This window comes from Gekko japonicus, unplaced genomic scaffold (genome assembly GCF_001447785.1).
Source record: "Gekko japonicus isolate JY-2015 unplaced genomic scaffold, Gekko_japonicus_V1.1 scaffold581, whole genome shotgun sequence".
NCBI classification, from domain to species: domain Eukaryota; kingdom Metazoa; phylum Chordata; class Lepidosauria; order Squamata; family Gekkonidae; genus Gekko; species Gekko japonicus.
In genome coordinates, this window is record NW_015172570.1 from 757199 (window position 1) to 775371 (window position 18173).

The 18173-nt window shown below is 42.7% G+C and overlaps 1 protein-coding gene across 1 annotated transcript in view; it reads left to right on the forward strand.

Annotated features, from left to right (window-relative positions):
- The window catches only part of SPRED1 (sprouty-related, EVH1 domain containing 1), a 111774-nt gene extending 97285 nt beyond the window's left edge, over positions 1-14489 (forward strand). Inside the window, exon 6 of the mRNA XM_015421354.1 lies at positions 13115-14489. Coding sequence (XP_015276840.1) covers positions 13115-13774 — 660 coding nt within the window. The 3' untranslated portion in view covers positions 13775-14489. The remainder of the gene's footprint in view (positions 1-13114) is intronic.
- The last annotated feature ends 3684 nt before the right edge of the window (positions 14490-18173 follow it).

Consider the following 18173-nt stretch of genomic DNA (forward strand, 5'->3'; position numbering starts at 1 on the left):
TCTGCTACCATTTTCATATGTACATCCACCATGCGATGGAACAACAGACTGTGCATGGCTTTTGCCAGCCCAGCAGAGAGATACGAGTCAAGGGATGATGATTCTTGACACTTTGTCAAGTTCCTTAGCAGGATCACACCCAGGCTTCTTGAGAAGATAAGTGGTTTTATTGGTAGTCCATAACTAAAGTACGAGTATACAGCTTGTGTCAAGAATGGCCTGTAGTATATGGGCCTCTGACTTATAGTGATTTCGAACTCCCCCCCTCCCCCGAAGCAAAAGCCAATGGTTAAGTTTCGCGCGCGCAGCAAGCAAGCAGCAAAGCTGGAAGGCAGTTAAGGTTCCCAGCCGTCTCATTACAGCTGGAGAAGGCAAGGTCAAAGCCGCGATAGCAGTCAGGAAAAGTGGAGGAGAGCATTAACCCCACATACCAATGCCATGACAGGGCTACCTGACATCATGGAGGGGAAAAGACAGATATAACACACTCCACGTCTAATTACGGAGAGCTGTATCTCCCTGTCCTAGCATTCTTCTTTCTGAGTTGAAAAGCTTTGAGTTACACCAAGTTATACCAAAGTTCAGAGCATTTTATTACAAAAGCTTTAGGCTTATATGGCTGTTTTAATTGACAATGTCTTCTTACTTAAATATTTCATAATTTCCCTATTTAACGTGTTCCTGCTGTTTATATGTTTTTGGTAATTGACAAAGGTGACCAATTACAAGTTTTATTACTTAGAGCCAAGTCAGTCATGATGAATTTCAAACATTACAGCAGAAGTTTGCTCTGCCTTATAATGGAGTGTCTTGTTTTTGCCCTTGGCAGGGATGGGAAAGGTTTGCTTTTTAATCTTTGCTCATAAACTAAAACTTTATAGCAAACTTATTTTCATTAGTAGTGAAAGATGTTTCTGTCATCACCAACTAATGCTTTAGAAGGCTATGGAAAAGTTATTTCTGCCTTGGTTTTGTGGATTTGCATTTAGTTGCCAGTTAACTGAACACCTTCTTTGGTAACTGGCTATGAGTTCCATCCCACTAAGTTCACTACGAATGAATTTGTTTGTCAGGTACTTCAGTAATCATATTGCTTCTTCATAAAGCATTTTGAAATAATTCAAGCCTAGGTTATAGAAGTAGATTTTATTTCTGCACCTTTTTAAAATGTTCTTTCTTTCTTATTTAGAAAATGTATCTGCTGTCACAAAGACAAAACATGATAAAATCATAAAACTACATAAAATCATTAAAATTAACAGACCATTCAAAAACCTGGGCAGTGCATAAAAATAGCATAAAACATTCAACAACCTATAACAATCATCATAAAACATTTCTAAAGCTAGACACCAACTGTAAAAAAATTAAAAGTTAAATGATCTTAGTTAAAAGTAGAAGTTAAAAAAATGTTGTGGCCTGGTGCCTAAAAGGGGTGCCAGGAAATTAGGAAGGGCATTCTGCAGGTGAGGAGCCAACACTGCAGAAGTACTATCCATTGTCACCTCTGCAGGTGTGAGCATTAAACCCTCCTTTCTCCTTCAGTGGGGGGAAGTCATCCAGAAGCAGGGGGGGGGGAGGTGCATTGCAATCAAGCCTGTGGAGCGGGGCACTGAGAAAACAGGACTTTGTCTCAGGAAAGCCTTCTAAGAAGGGAGGAGATGTGTGAGATTGGGTCCCAGGAAGGATTTCTTCCACCTGAACCCCCTCCCCAGTTCATCTCCATTGCTTTTCTCTTGCTCTGGCCCTCCTTCCTTTGGCCCTCTGGCTTCTCTCTTTCTCTCACCATCCTCCTTAGCCGGCTTTCCTGCACCCCCCCCCCAAGCTTCCCTTCTTCTCCAGGGCAGGATGAAGGCAATGCAGGGTCTGAAAGCTGTAGGTAAATCACTTCCCTGCTGCTTCCGATCCCTGGAAAGGTCCCACTCAGTGTCCTTGGGGTCAATGCTCCCTCTAAGCTGTTGAGTCTTGTGAGCAAAACTTCTACTTTGTGAGCTACTGGCATTAAGATTTTGAGTGAGCACTTTAGGCTACTGCATAAATTAGTTTGCTCTGGAACCATCCTTCTGGAGCTAAGACAAAAATGTGTGAGCCGGAGGCTAAAAAACTGTGAGCTAGCTCACACTAACTCAACTTAGAGGGAACACTGCTTGGGGTCTTGGGATTCTCCCTTTCCCCCAGCCAAGCTGAGGAGGGACTGAGTGTTGCATTGTTGGCCAGAGCAGCTACCAGAGGGAAAGCTGGTCAATTCCTCATCCTGCCCTAACTTCGGGGCATTGATGATTTGATAGGGGATGCAGCTCGCTGCGCCCCCCGCTGGCTACAGGCATGGAGGAGTTAGGAGGAGGATTGTAGCTGGCTGAAAGGATAGTTTGCAGTGTGAGTAAGCTCACGTTTACAAAGGCAGTTTGGTTATTTGCAAGGATTTTAGAAGCATGCTGACTCTGTATTTTCCTTCCCTGTTTCTTTATCATTTAAAGGGGGTCTCGTCTATATCTGAGATCTGCATACTTTGAAGTGGCTTCCAAAACTCACTGATCTTTCTTCCAAGTTGGGAAAACCCACTGATCTTTCTTCCCCACTTGAGATGTTAAAGCAGACATATGAAATAAAAAAACATGAATAATTTATGCTACTTTGTATGCACATCCAAATCAGTCCTAAATTGCTTCTGTAGGAAAGAGTAAGAGTTCAGTAGCACCTTAAAGACTAACAAAATTTGTGGTAGAATATGAGCTTTCGTGAGTCACTGCTCACTTATAGAATCATAGAATAACAGCCTTGGAAGGGGGCATACAGGCCATCTAGTCCAACCCCCTGCTCAGTGCAGGATCAGCCTAGAGTATCTATGATAAGCGTTTGTCCAGCTGCTGCTTAAAGACTGCCTGTGAGGGGGAGCTCACCACCTCCTTAGGCAGCTGATTCCACTGTTGTACAACAATTACTGTAAAAAAGTTCTTCCTAATATCCAACCGGTACCTTCCCGCTCTTAATTTAAACCCATTATTGTGAGTCCTATCTTCTGCTGCCAATAGGAATAGCTCCCTGCCCTCCTCTAAGTGACAGCCCTTCAAATACTTAAAGAGAGGAATCATGTCCCTCCTCTTCTCCAGACTGAATATTCCCAAGCCCCTCAGCCTTTCTTCATAGGGCTTGGTCTCCAGACCCATGATCATCCTCATCGCTCTCCTTTGCACTCGCTCCATTCTGTCCACATCCTTTTGAAGTGAGACCTCCAGAACTGCACACAGTACTCCAGGTGCAGCATGACCAATGCAGTGTATAGCAGGACTATGACATCTTGCGATTTGGATGTTATGCCTCTGTTGAGACACCCCAAGATTGCATTAGCCTTTTTTTATCACTGCATCACACTGGCTGCTCAAATTTAACTTACAGTCCACTTGTACCCCAAGTTCTTGTTCAGACACACACTGCTACCCAGAAGTGTATCCCCCATTCAGTATGCATGTTCCTCATTTTTGTTACCCAGATGTAGAACTTGACACTTATCCTTGTTAAATTGCATCTTGTTCACATCTGCCCACTTTTCCAATGTATTTAGATCTTGTTGAATTCTTTATCTTCTGGGGTGTTCACTGCTCCTCCCAATTTGGTGTCACCTGCAAATTTAATGTGTAGCCCCTCCACACCTTCATCCAGATCATTTATAAAAATATTGAAAAGTACTAGGCCCAGAACCGAGCCCTGTGGCACCCCACTGGACACATCCCTCCATTCAGATGAAATGCCATTGACAACTACTCTTTGACTGTGGTTCTCCAACCAGTTCCCTATCCACCTATGTATCCTAGAGTTCGGTCCATAGTCCTCTAGTTTACCAATCAGAACTTCCTGGGGAACCCTGTCAAAAGCTTTACTGAAATCCAGGTAAACAACATCAACAGCATTCCCTCGATCCAGTAAGCTCGTTACTCGATCAAAGAAGGAAACGAGGTTTGCCTGGCAGGACTTGTTGGGGACAAATCCGTGCTGATTTTCCCGGGTCACTAAGTTGTCCTTTAGATACTCGCAGATTGATCCCTTTAAAATCTGCTCTGGTATCTTCCCTGGGATATAGGTCAGACTGACTGGCCTGTAGTTTCCTGGGTCATTCCTCCTCCCTTTTTTGAAAATTACAGTAACATCTGCCCTCCTTCAGTCTTGTTGCATGCCTCCTGTCCTCCAAGAGGTCTGGAAGATGATAGATAAAGGCTCTGCAAGCTCACTAGAAAGTTCTTTGAACACTCTTGGTTGCATCCCATCTGACCTGGGGGATTTGTACTCATTCAATGCAGCCATGTGCTTCTCAACTGTCCATGTCAACCAGCAGCCAGGATGCCGTGTCTTGCCTACTACCATCTCTAGATGAGGTTGTTCTCTTTTTCAGGACAGTTGAGAAATTTATCTTTCTAACTCTTTCCATCTCATGCATAATTTTATAAAGCTCTCTTATGTCCCGCCCCCCCCGGGGTCTCTTTTCTAAACCGAAAAGTCCCTGACTCTTCAGCCTTTCCTCTTAGGGAAGGTACTTCAACCCCTTAATCATCTTGGTTGCCCTCCTCTGTACTTTTTCCAGTTCTGCAATGTTCTTTTTGAGATACAGTGATACAGTGACCAGAACTGTACACAATATTCCAAACTAAGCCACACCATAGATCTATACAGGGGCATTACAATATTGGCATTACAATACAATATTATTTTCGACCATTTTCCTAATATTCCCTAACATAGAGACCACTTTGTCCTGAATGCCCGCCTGGGCATGCCAGTCCTTCCCTGCATAGGTGGCGAGCTGATTTATGCTCGCTCATAGAGCTTGATGGACTCAATTGGGTTCCAGAATGCTCTGCAGAATCCAATTTTAATATGTTGGATGTCCTGATAGATGATTGGCATAGTAGCTGTCTTTCTGAAGCCATAGGCAAAATTGCTCCCCGGTGCCCTCTTTGCCCTCCATTCCAAACTAGCTCCTTGGTATTCTGCAGAGCTTTGGAGGATGAAACAGGAGCTTAGATGGCTAGAGCAAGTTTGGCGACACTCGTGACAAAGCCACAAGAACATCTTGTAGTATGTTTATAAAATCCTATTAGATGGCAGTGAAGGCCGCAAAGAAGGAATTTTATGCAGCTTCCATTGCATCTGCTAGCTCTTGCCCAGCACGATTATTTAGGGTAATTAGGTCATTCACTTCTTTCCCAGAGGGAACCCAAAATACTAGTAATCTGACAATTAGGTGTGAGGCTTTTGCAAGCTTTTAATTCTGGATAAAGTCTGGTCGCTCCGCCAGAACCTGCCTGCCAGTATTGATACACTATGGGAACTGGAGGTTCGGCAATGGACCAATTCAAATGGCTCTCACGAGTGGAAATCAACAGGAGCCTGGGTGCTGTGAAGCCTACTACATGCCTCTTGGACCTGTGTCCATTATGGCTGGTAAAAGCCAGAGGTGATGGAATACAGGCTCCCCTGGTGGACATTGTAACTCTGTCCCTATAAATCTGTCCAGGGGTCTTCCCGGAGACATTACATCCTGCTGATCCATCCAACTACTGTTGTTTCTGGGCAAAGTAGTTGAGAAAGCGGTAGCAGAACAGCTCCTGTTTTTCCTTGATGACACTTCAGCCCTGGATCCCTTCCATTCTGGCTTCCGCCCTGGCCATGGGACGGAGATGGCGCTGGTTGCCCTCACAGATGATCTTCACAGACAGCTGGATCAAGGCTGGTCAGCACTGCTGATATTACTTGATTTGTCAGCAGCATTTGACATGGTTGATTACAATCTGTTGACCTACCACCTCACCAGTGTGGGGATCCGAGAGACAGCCTTGATGTGGTTTGTCTCATTTCTCCAGGATCGGGGACAGAGGCTAGCGCTAGGGGAGAGGGTTTCACCACGATACCCTTTGGTGTGTGGCGTGGTGTCCCCCAAGAGGCAATCCTCTCCCCAGTGTTATTTAATATCTTTATGTGCCCCCTCACACAGCTGGTGCAAAGCTTTGGGCTAGGGTGTCACCAGTATGTAGATGACACCCAGCTGTGCGGCCTGCCAAATGCCACCCCAGATATTTTGGCCAAGGGATTGGAGGCTGTGGTTGGTTGGTTAAAACAGAGCTGACTGAACCATCTAAGATGGAGGTCCTGTGGTTAGGAGTCTGGGTATGATTATGGTTGCCTCTCTTTCAGTGGAGGCCCGGGTCATAAATATAGCTAAACTAGCATTTTTACCACCTGCACCAGGTTAAGCAGGTTAAGCAGTTGGTCCCTTTCTTGCCCCCCCCCCACTCCAGGTTACACTACTGTAACTCATTCTAGCAGGGCTACCAGAAACTACAACTGGTCCAGAATGCAGCTGCACATGTTCTTACAGGAACTTTCTTTTGAGCCTGTATTCCACTGGTGCTCCACCCGCTGCACTCGCTCCAGGTTTAATATTAGATCAGGTTCAAGCTTTTGGTGTTAACCTTTAAAGCCCTAAACAGTCTGGGATCAGCATACCTCTGGGACTGCCTCTCTTGGTACATCCCCCAAACAGTGTTACAATCTAGTGATAACAACCTACTGGGGATCCCTAGCCCAAAGAGCATCCAGCTGTCCTCAACCCTGGCTCTGACCTGGTGGAACTCTCTGCCGGCCGAGATTCAGGTTCTGTGGGACCTAAATGCAGTTCCACAGGGCCTGTAAGACAGAATTGTTCTGCTCGACCTATGGTTGAGGGCAGCGACAGTTCTTCCATCTTAGATTGGCCTCCCTGCCTCCCTTTCTTCCTCTTTCCCCTCCCCTTTCCTTCATATCAGACAGATCTTAAGATAGTTATCCCCCTCCTGGGATATTTATGCAGTATCTACTAGGTATGGTTGGTTGCTGTTTTTTTAGAGTGTTGTAGGATTGCTAAAATTTTAACTGTATGGAATGTGTTACCCACCCTCGGCCCTGTTATACAGGGGAGGGAGGGCTATAAATTGAATGAATAAATAAAGCTTCATTTGCCACTTGTCGCCCACTCACCTAGTTTGTGGAGGTCCTCCTGGAGCTCTTCACATTCAGCCTTGGTTTTTACCATCCTGAGTAGTTGTGTGTCATTTGCAAACTTGGCCACTACACTACTCACCTCTAGTTCCAGATCATTTATGAATAAATTAAATAGTACTGGCCCTAATACCAAACTTTGTGTGGGACCCCACTGCTTAATCCTCTCCATTGGGAGAACTGTCCATTTATTCCTTCTCTTTGCTTCCTGTCATTTAACCAGTTTTTAATCCATAAGAGAACCTGTCCTCCTCTTATCCCATGACTGCTACGTTTACTCAGTAGTCTTTGGTGAGGTACCTTTTAATTTCATGGCTGCAGTCACTGTCTGCAGTGATCTTGGATCCCAGGAACATGAATTCTGTCACTGCTTTCATGATTTCCCCTTCTATTTGCCAAGGGGTAATGGGGCCGGATGCCATGATCTTAGTTTTTTTAATATTGAGTTTCAAGCCAACTTTTGTGCTCTCCTCTTTCATCCTTAGCAAGAGGTTCTTTAGGTCCCCTTCACTTTCTGCCATTAGAGTGGTATCATCTGCATACCTGAGGTTGTTAATGTTTTTCCCGGCAATCTTAATTCTAGCTTGTGATTCATCCAGGCCAGCATTTAGCATGATGTACTCTGTATATATATTAAATAAGCAAGGTGACAATATACATCCTTGTTGTACTCCTTTTCCTATGCTAAACCAATCAGTTGTTCCATATCCGGTTCTAACTGTCGGTCCTTGACCCTTATACAGGTTTCTCAAGAGACATGTGAGGTGGTCTGGTACTCCCATCTCTTTAAGGACCTGCCATAATTTGTTGTGATCCACACAGTCAAAAATTTGATCTCTAGTTCCTCTACCTCTTCGAAACCCAGCTTGTACTTCTGGCAGTTCTCTATCCACGTACTGCTGAAACCTAGCTTGTAGGATCTTGAGCATGACCTTGCTAGCGTGTGAAATGAGTGCAATTGTGCAGTAGTTTGAACATTCCTTGCCATTGCCCTTCTTTGGGATTGGAATGTAAACTGACCTTTTCCAATCTTGTAACCACTGTAGTATTTTCCAAATTTGCTGTCATATTGAGGGCAGCACTTTAACAGCATCCTCTTTTAAGACTTTGAATAGCTCAACTTGGATACCTCTACTAGCTTTGTTGTTAGTAATGCTTTCTAAGTCCCATTTGACTTTGCACTCCAGGATGTCTGGCTCGAGGTCAGTGATCACACCATTGTGGTTGTCAAGGTCATTAAGGACCTTCTTGTATAGTTCTTCTGTGTATTCTTGCCATCCCTTCCTAATCTCTTCTGCTTCTGTTAGATCCCTCCCATTTTTGTCCTTTATCATGGCCAGCTTTGCACGGAACGTTCCCTTGATTTCTCCAATTTTCTTGAAGAGATCTCTAGTCCTTCCCATTCTATTGTTTTCCTCTATTACTTTGCATTGTTCATTCAGGAAGGCCTCCTTATCTCTCTTTGCTGTTCTCTGGAAATCTGTATTCAGTTGGTTAAATCTTTCCTTTTCACCTTTGCCTTTTGCTTTCCTTCTTTCCTCTGCTATTTGTAAAGCCTCATCAGACAGCCACTTTGCTTTCTTGCATTTCTTTTTCTTTGGGATGGTGCTGATTGCTGACTTCTGTACAATGTCACGAGCCTCTGTCCGTAGTTCTTCAGGCACTCTATCAAATCTAGTCCCTTAAACCTATTCTTCACCTCCACTGTGTATTCATAATGGCCTAGTGGTTTCCCCAACTTTCTTCAGTTTAAGCCTGAATTTTGCAATGAGTAGCTCATGATCTGAGCCACAGTCAGCTCCAGGTCTTGTTTTTACTGACTGGATAGAGCTTCTCCATCTTTGACTGCAAATGATATAGTCAATCTGATTTTGGTGTTTCCCATCTGGTGATGTCCATGTGTAGAGTCGCCTCTTAGGTTGTTGGAAGATGGTGTTTGCTATGACCAGTGAGTTCTCTTGACAAACCTCTGTTAGCCTTTGCCTGGCTTCATTTTGTTCTCCAAGGCTAAACTTGTCCGTTATTCCGGTTAACTTTTGACTTCCTACTTTAGCATTCCAGTCCCCTATGATGATACGGACATCTTTTTTTGGTGTTAGTTCTAGGAGGTGTTGTAGGTTTTCATAGAACCAGTCCATTTCAGCCTCCTCTGCGTCAGTGGTTGGGGCATAGTCATTGAGTTTTTCTGCCATCTCCCCATCTTCCTTTAGCCAATCCCTTTATTCATTTGTCATCCAAAGGCCCCATTGCTTCTCTGGCTGATTTCCTGCTCCAGATATATTTTTTAAAATGTTTATTGTTTGTCTACTTATTCAGAACAAATATTATGCCCTCTCCAGGAACCCACCTAAGGTTATAAAATGAAAATAATAAAAACAAAATAGTAAAAGATATTAAAATCCAGCAGTGTGCTCCATCAGCTATTGGCCCATCAACCACCACTCAAGAGTACTCATGTACCATTGGCTGAGTGCTGGATCCGCTCCTCTCCCCTGCCCACTGCCAGCCTGGATACTCTTCCCTCACAGAAAAAAACTGCCAAAACGGCTGTCTCTCCTGACTAAGACACCTCTCCTTCTTGGCTCTTGTGAGACTAACTTTTCCCTCAGTGGCTGTTGCTAGGCAGCCAAGCTTGATTCTGTCAGTAAAAAGGCAAAGGAAGGAAGCCCTTTCCAGGCCTTTGTGGGGAACTCATTGGGCCCATCCTGACTACAGTTGCCACCTCCAGATTGGGAAATTCCTGGATGTTCTGTGGTGGAGTCTAAGGAAGCCAGAGTTTGGGAGGGGAGAGGCTTCAGCTGAATAGTAGAGCCCACCCTCCAAAGCAGTTATTTTCTCTGGGGGGGGGAGAGAGATGTGTTGTCTGGAGTTCAGTTGTTATACCCAGCGATCTTCAGGCTCCACATGGAGATTGGCTACCCTAGGCGTAGCAGTTAGCATTTCAGAGCGGGGTCTGCCAGACCCAAGTTCTTGCTGTGGAAGTTGAGTGGGTGATTTTGGACCAGTCACAGACTTTCAGCCTAACCTACCTCACAGGGTTGTTGTGCAGATCCAAAGGGGGAGAGGAGAATGATGATAACTGCTTTAGTCTCCACTGCAGAGAAAGACTACTTTTCCTCCTAGGGAAGCATTGCTACAAATCTCCAGGTTTGGGCTGAAGATCACTCAGAATTACAACTGCTCTCCAGGTGGTAGAGATCAGTTCCCCTGGAGAAAACAATTGCTTTGCAGGGTGGACTCTGTGTCATTATACCCTGCTGAGGTTGGTTCCCTCCTACTTGGGTTCCCACTGAGGAGGAGAAAGACTGTAGTTTTCCTAGGTAGAGGCTACAGTTGGGGGAGAGAGATGGAAAGCTGAAGTCAGAGGGGCAAATAAAGGTAGGTTGATGGTTGGCTGGGAAGGAGACAGGGTTGCCAACTCCAGGTTGGGAAATTCCTAGAAATTTGAGGGATGGATCCTGGAGAGGGTGGGGTTTCTGGAGGGATGGGACCTCAGACATGTGCAATACCATAGACTTCACCCTCCAAAACAGCCATTTCCTCCTGGGAAAACATTGTTGCCAATCTCCAGGGGAGGGCTGGAGATGACTCAGAATTACAACTGCTCTCCAGATGGCAGAGATCAGTATCCCTGGAGAAAATGGTGGGCTCTGTGTAATTATACTCTGCTGAGGTGGTCCCCCAAGACAGACAGTGTGATGTAGCAGTTAGCACTTCAGAGGGTCTTCCAGACCCAGGTTCTTCTTGTCGAAGTTGATTGGGTGATTTCAGACCACTCACAGACTTTCAGCATAACCTACCTCACAGGGGTGTTCTGCAAATTAAAAGGGGGAGAGGAGAAGAAATAGAAACCTGAAGTCAGAGGGGCAGATGGTATGTTGATGGTTGGCTGGGAAGGAAATAGGGTTGTCACCTCTGGGTTGGGAAATTCCTGGAGATTTGAGGGGTGGAGCCTGGAGATGGTGGGATTTGAGGGGGAATGGGACCTCAGATAGGTACAATGCCATAGACTCCACCCTCTAAACCAGCCATTTCCTCCTGGGGAACCATTGCTGCCATTCTCCAGGTGAGAGCTGAATATCATTCAGAATTACAACTGCTCTCTAGATGGCAGAGATCAGTTCCCCTGGAGAAAATGGCTGCTTTGCAGGATGTACTCTGATTCATTATACCCTGCTGAGGTTGCTTCTCCTCCTGCTTGGGTCCCCACTGAGGAGGAGAGAGACTGTACTTTGATGGTTGGCTGGGAAGGAGATAGGGTTGCCACTTCCAAGACAGGTACAATGCCATAGACTCTACTCTCCAAACCAGCCATTTCCTCCTGGGGAACCGCTGTTGCCAGTTTCCAGGGGAGGACTGGAGATCACTCAGAATTACAGCTGCTCTTCAGATTGCAGAGATCAGTTCCCCTGGATAAAACAGTAAGCTCTATGTCATTATGCCCTGCTGAGGTCACCACAGCAAATTGATGCTGAGTGCCCAAGGCCAGGGCACCTGCCCAGAGCCTCTTTCTAGCGCTCATTATATTTATTTCCATAATGGGCCTTATTCCTAGTAAAACTATAAACCATAAAAACAGACCACTGACAGCTTAAAATAACATGTTTCTTGACTAAAAATAGTGCTAAAAAGATCGGCCCCTTAATTAAAGCCTGGGTGAACAGTAATATTTGGGCCTGGCGCCTAAAGAAAAAGCAAAGTGGGTGTCAGGCAAGCCTTAAGGGCATTCTGTAAGTGAGGTGCAACTACTGAAAAAGCCATGTCTCTGGTTGCCACCTGCCTCATCTCTGAAGTCAAGAGCACAGAGAGCAGAGCTTGTGGGATAGATCTTAACTAGCAGGCTGGACAATGTGGGAGGAGACAGTCCTTCAGGAAATGGACAACCATTATAGATCTTTCAGTACAGGGATGATACACTTACGATCTCCCACTCCTAACAATAGACTAGCTCCTACTTTTTGGACAAACTGAAGTTTCCAGACTGTTTTCAAAGCCAGACCCACATAAAGTGCATTACGAAATTTAATATGGATGTAATCAGAGATGCAGCCAAATCACACTTTTTTGAGATATGGCCATAGCTAGCATATCAGCTACAGATGATAAAAGGCACTACATGGTACAGAAGAGATCTGGACCTCCATCTGTAAGTCAGGATCTGGAAGTATCCCAAAGCTACAAATCTGTTCCTTCAGGGGCAGTGCTGCCCCCTTCAGGACAGAGTAACTTCTCAGTTCTCACACATCATTGTCATTGACCAGTGGCACCTCAGTCTCGTCTGGGGTGAGATTCAGTTTAGTGGCCTTCATCCATTACCATCTTCAGGCATTTGTTCAGAACTTTTGCAGACCCACCTGCCTCAGCTACTAAGATGAAATAGAGCTGGGTGCCATCCTCATATTGGTGCTGCCTTACTCCAAATCTCCTTTCACGTAGATGAATGGGAGACAAGATGGAATCCTGCAGGACCCCATAGTATAATTCTCATGGGGCCAAGCAGCACCGTCTTCTGGAATTAGCCAGTCAAATAAGAGTGAAACTGCCAAAACACGGTACCCACACACACACACACAGCAGGCGGCAGCTAAAAGGGCAAAATCTGCAGAAAATGGAGACATGCCACTCCCATTGTATCTTCTGTTTGCACAAAGACTGCCTTGGATCCATCCTTTTCCTGTTTGTAGCACTCAGCTATTAGAATTACCACTCCTCCAATACTTAATTTTTCTTTCAGATTCACAGCTTTTCCTTTTATTTTTGTTTGACCTTCCACTCTACCCCTCATGATTTGCATGTGTCTTGTCTGATTTAGATTGTGAGTTTCAGGCAGGGACTTGTCAGCATTGCAAATATTTTGGTGCACTGGTGCCTAGTCTGTACAGAGCTGTTTGTAAACATTAGATATCAATGCATTTCATAAAACATCTTTGTCACAAGCTTTTTCACTCCACCTAATAAAAGAGTGAAGTGCTGTTGTTTGATAGCTTGATTGTAGCAAAGAACTGAATCATCACCAACTCATGTAGTGATTTCTTTTGCTCCTTCACACAAGACAAAGTGTCTCTATTTCTTCCTCACTTTTCAGGTACACCTGAAGCCAATCAGGAATGTCAGTTTTCAAGATGAAGAGGAAATTGTTCGAATAAACCCTCGTGATATTTTAATACGCCGCTATGCAGACTATAGGCACCCTGACATGTGGAAAAATGACTTGGACAGGGAGGATGCAGACTCCTCGTTGCAGTGCCCTAAAACAGACCATAAAAAATCAGACTATTTGTACCCATCTGGGGATGGGACTAAGTTGAATTCACTCAAAGACTCCAAGGGTTCTGTGGTACTTAAAACTCAACCTTCTTCTTTCAAGTTAAAAAAATCAAAAAGGAGGAAAGAGGATGGAGAGCGATCCCGCTGCGTATACTGCCAGGAAAGATTTAATCATGAAGAGAACGGTCGAGGCAAATGTCAGGATGCTCCAGACCCTATTAAGAGATGCATATACCAAGTTAGTTGCATGCTTTGTGCCGAGAGCATGCTCTATCACTGCATGTCAGACTCTGAAGGGGATTTCTCTGACCCTTGTTCATGTGACACAAGTGACGACAAGTTCTGCTTACGATGGCTCGCCCTTGTCGCTTTGTCATTCATTGCGCCGTGTATGTGCTGCTATCTGCCCCTGAGAGCATGCCACCACTGTGGCGAGGTCTGTGGATGTTGTGGAGGAAAGCATAAAGCTGCGGGATGAACCAGCCTGAAGCCATATGGGGCTGACCAGTCTTTATTTTCAGGATACGTCTAACTCATGGAAGCATGTGGCAAGCAGAAGGGAAAACCTGTCATGAATGAGGAGCCTGCTATGGAAGAAGCAGCAGAACTTGTTGCAACTTAAGAATGTTGGCCATGCCTAATGATCTGATTTTAAGTGCATGGTGCAAGATGTGAAGGAGTTCTTGCAAAAGGAACACCTTTTTCTTATGATTGGTAGCTGAAATAAGTATGAACTGCAGTCAGTACTAGAAGGGATCAACTTCTGCAATGTGTACATTTTGTGGTTTAGATGATTTGGGGTGGGGCTTTTTGAAATAATCTATTTGACAGAAAGTTCAACTAAACCTGCACTAGTGACAGCTGATTTAAAACTAAGGAAAGTTAATATGGTGACTGCAAGAAACTAAAATTGATTTTAAGTGCAACTAAATTGCTTATAAATAGTTTTTGAAGCAACTTTATGTATAAATAACAAATGTTTATATTTAACTAAATATATGGTACGAATTATTAAATCCTTCCCCCTCCCCCCCCCTTCCGATTGCAAAGCAGTTATGGGCTGTATTTCCAGTCACATTCCGTGATAGTATTCCTCAATATTTAACTAATTAAGTTAGTAGCATTTCTATTCAAGATAAACAAATCAGTACTTTAAATCCTGTTTCCTCTTCAACTACATTTTTGTATCAAGTTCCCTCTATACATTCTGGTAATCAGAAAGCCTTTAAAATTAATTCATATAGTCTTGCGTGACCAATGTTTTGTTAAGCACAGGTGTAATTGTCTAATGCTGTTATGAGAACATAACATTTTATTTTTATATATATAAATGCTTCTGTAATGGCAAAAGGATTTTTTCCCCTCTTAACCAGCAAATTTTCTTCTAGTGTTCTTCCCAAAATCATTGTTGGTGACAAATATTTAGGGAAACCTTCATAAATAATTTATTTACTATTCTGTTAAACATGCTGCCAGTTTTTTCATCAAACTACAATGGGAGCAAAAGTATTTCCATTAATTTTAGCCTCATTAGGTTTTGCCTATCAAAAAATATTCTGCAGGACAAACTGTAGCACAGGAAGGGAAAACTGAATGCATATCTTGTGAATGAAAAGGGGTTTTACTTTGTTACTAAATTGTTGTAGCATATTAATAATGTATATTTAACTTAACAGTTGGCTGTGTTTTGCCGTTCTGGGGAATTCTTAAATGTCATCTTATCACATGGTATAGCAGCATAGCTGAACATAAAAGTTTTTAATGAATAAAACTCTAAAGCAGTGAAGCTGTCATTCATTCTAGAAGATAATCGGGGGGGTAAAAAAATGTCCTTAATATGTTCTTGTTATTAAAACTATTATATAGTTAATCTCACACTACCTTTTTTATTTCTATGCATTTTTAAGAAAGTTATGTGTTTATTGGGTTTTTTTCCTTCTGAATACATGTTGGCTTATAGAATTTCACCTGTACTTCACTTTCTCAAGCCCAGATCAAACACTGAACAGCTGTATATAACACTATCTGTAAAATACTTTTTTAAAGAAAAGCATTTATATTTATATGACAGCTTGAACTGACAAAATTGTGTACATAGATCATCTTGAAGTATTATTTCACATTGAAAAGAAGACAAATATATTGATAACTATAGAAGTTAAGAGCTTCTTTCTAGTTTTGTACTTTAAAAAACTGAATGGATAATAACCTAAATCAGCAATTATGACACTTGTAGCAGCAGTCTTAAGCAGTTTCTTTTTACAGTTTATATATTTGAAAGCTGCTACCCCAGTTGATTTTCATGCTTCATATATTCAGCTAAACTTGGTTACCTAGACAGACTGTTAACTTTAAAAAAAATTGAGGGAAATAACCTGCATTTGTTGGTGGCTTAAGAATTGTACCTTGTCAATAACAGTTATTAAAATGTTTTATTCTTAATTCAAAATAAGTATGATATCAACAAGTCCCAGAAAAGAACTTGCTGGCTGTACAGAAAAGTCCTGTAGAATTGTATCAAGTGTGTATGTATGTATGTACGTGTGTGTGTGTGTGTGTGTGTGTGTGTGTGTGTGTGTACTTTGGGAAGAGGCAAGTCTAACAATTTCCTACAAGCACTAACCAGCATAGTGCTACTCATGGTTTCTGTAGTGTATTTCATATGAAATCTTATATGCTTTAATATTTTACTGGAAATGTGCATTTATATTTTCAATCTGTATTTTAACCACTTTGCTGCTAAATATTTACTATTCTTTATTCATGAAAAATGTTATTCCTGATTTGTTAAAACAAAACAAAAGATACCGATTAATACACATAATTTGGGGGAAAAAATGTATTGGTTCAGTATCTAATCACATAGGTTGTGCGATGTAGGCCAAGATTGCTGGTTTAAACTCTGCTTTCAGGGGAACTTCTTAAATAAGGGCCAAACTAGATGATACTGCATCCCCAAGTCTATCATGGGGATGTGTTGTCATTTTAAAACTTGGTTTTTAACTTTTCAGATGACAGCAAGGGCCCAATCCTGCTGCGAACTATGGAAGGTGAGGGGCTGTCTCCCCACCACCACATACCATGTTCCCATTAAAAATCAAGCTGTAAAATAGTACCATGTCTCCATGGATGTGCTGTCATCCATTTTGACCTTGTGTGGGCAAATTATACATCTGATAAGATATATTCTATTGGATAAAGCTTTCAGTTCAGCCAGTATTTGCAATGGTTCTTCAAGCACTACCCATGAAATTCTTTCTCTATAGAGATCCCAGAGGTTGAGCCTAGGACTTTCTACATACAAAATGTGAGCTCTACTATCAACCTGTTGTCACTCATCCCTGGAGCCAACCATTGGAGCTCCATTTCTCACTCCACTGATTCTTATTCCTGACATTGGGCAGAGTTATGTGCTTAATCTCATTGATTTCATTGGGGTTCATGTGTTTGTCTCTAAATGGGATTGTAGTCTTTGTGCATATTTTGTCTTTCATCCTCTCTTTTAGAAAGGAAAGAAAGACTTTCAAGGGATATAGTAATGGGAGGCACGAAGACAAATAGAGAATGTTCGCTTCCCAGCCTGGTGAAAGCTGCTATTGGGGGGGGGGGGGTGTTTGATGTGAGCTGAAACAACTGAAACACTTGGATACCACCTACTGGACAAACATGATTTAGAAATAATTACTTCTATCATGTAACTTAAGAATAAATTACATTCTAAAATGTATGTTGGTCTAATGTGTAGCCAACAAGTTTCTTTCTTGTATTAGACTAAAAACATAGTTTCAGAATGGTAGTGGGATAGAAATCCTTTGACATTTACAGCTGTTTTGTCCATATGCCATTAAGCGGAAAGTAGTTGTGTTGTGTTGTGTTGGAGGTGCAGGACTATAACTTGAGAAGTATTAGTTGCTGAAATGGAAACACTTCAGTCCAAAATCAATATAATTAGAAGTTGAAAAAAAACAGCTCTCTTTGTCTTTCTGATGTACTTTGCCCATTTTAAAAAAAAAAGTACAAAAAGTGGCCATGTCTAATACTTGAAGTGTATCAGATCCCCTCCCTAACAAAGTTAGCTTTCTAAGACTTCTGCATTTTTAAGTGACAAAAATAAACTTGCAGCCATTTCATGCAGAAATACCTAGAATAGTAATTCTCAAAGTGTTTGGTGGGATTTCTTAGGTATGGGGAGCACCTGGAATATGTATCAGAAGTTAAACGGAAGGATGGGATTCTGAGGGGGACTGCACCTTTTCCTTCACCTTCCATGGCCTGGGAGGACTGAATGTCCTTCAGTGATCTGCACCCTCACTGCCTCGTCACAGCAAAATGATTTGGGAAGAAAGTTTCTCAGACACAGCCGCTCTGTTTTGTTCTTAAGCTGGTTCCTTGTGCATGGATTTTAAAAAGTTCAGACTGATCCTGTTGTATTTTAAAGAGCATCTTTGGTACTAGTGCATCCCAATACTGCATACAGATTCTTGTGGGATCTGGGAAAATACAGTCAATTTTAAAGTTCACAAAGTTTGAGAAATGCAGTTCTAGAGCACAGAGTCTGTGCTCTCCATAGGTTTCACTCCTTTTCCATCAGCCAAGCTAAGCTATTACAAAATGCACATAACATGCTTTGCACACTGGAATGTGACATTCCTATTTTTCTTCCTACAGTCTCTTCCTTAGGTAATATTTCCTTGTGTACAGTGGAGGAAAATCTTAAACTCCTATGTAAATAATGCACAGTTGTTTGTATTACACTTTCAGCCTCCTAGGAAAATATAAAACTCTCTATACAGAATGCCCCAGTGGTGCATATGCTCTTCTGGGAGAAGAATAAAGGAAGATGGTTCACTAGTCCAGTTAGTACTATTAACGATCAG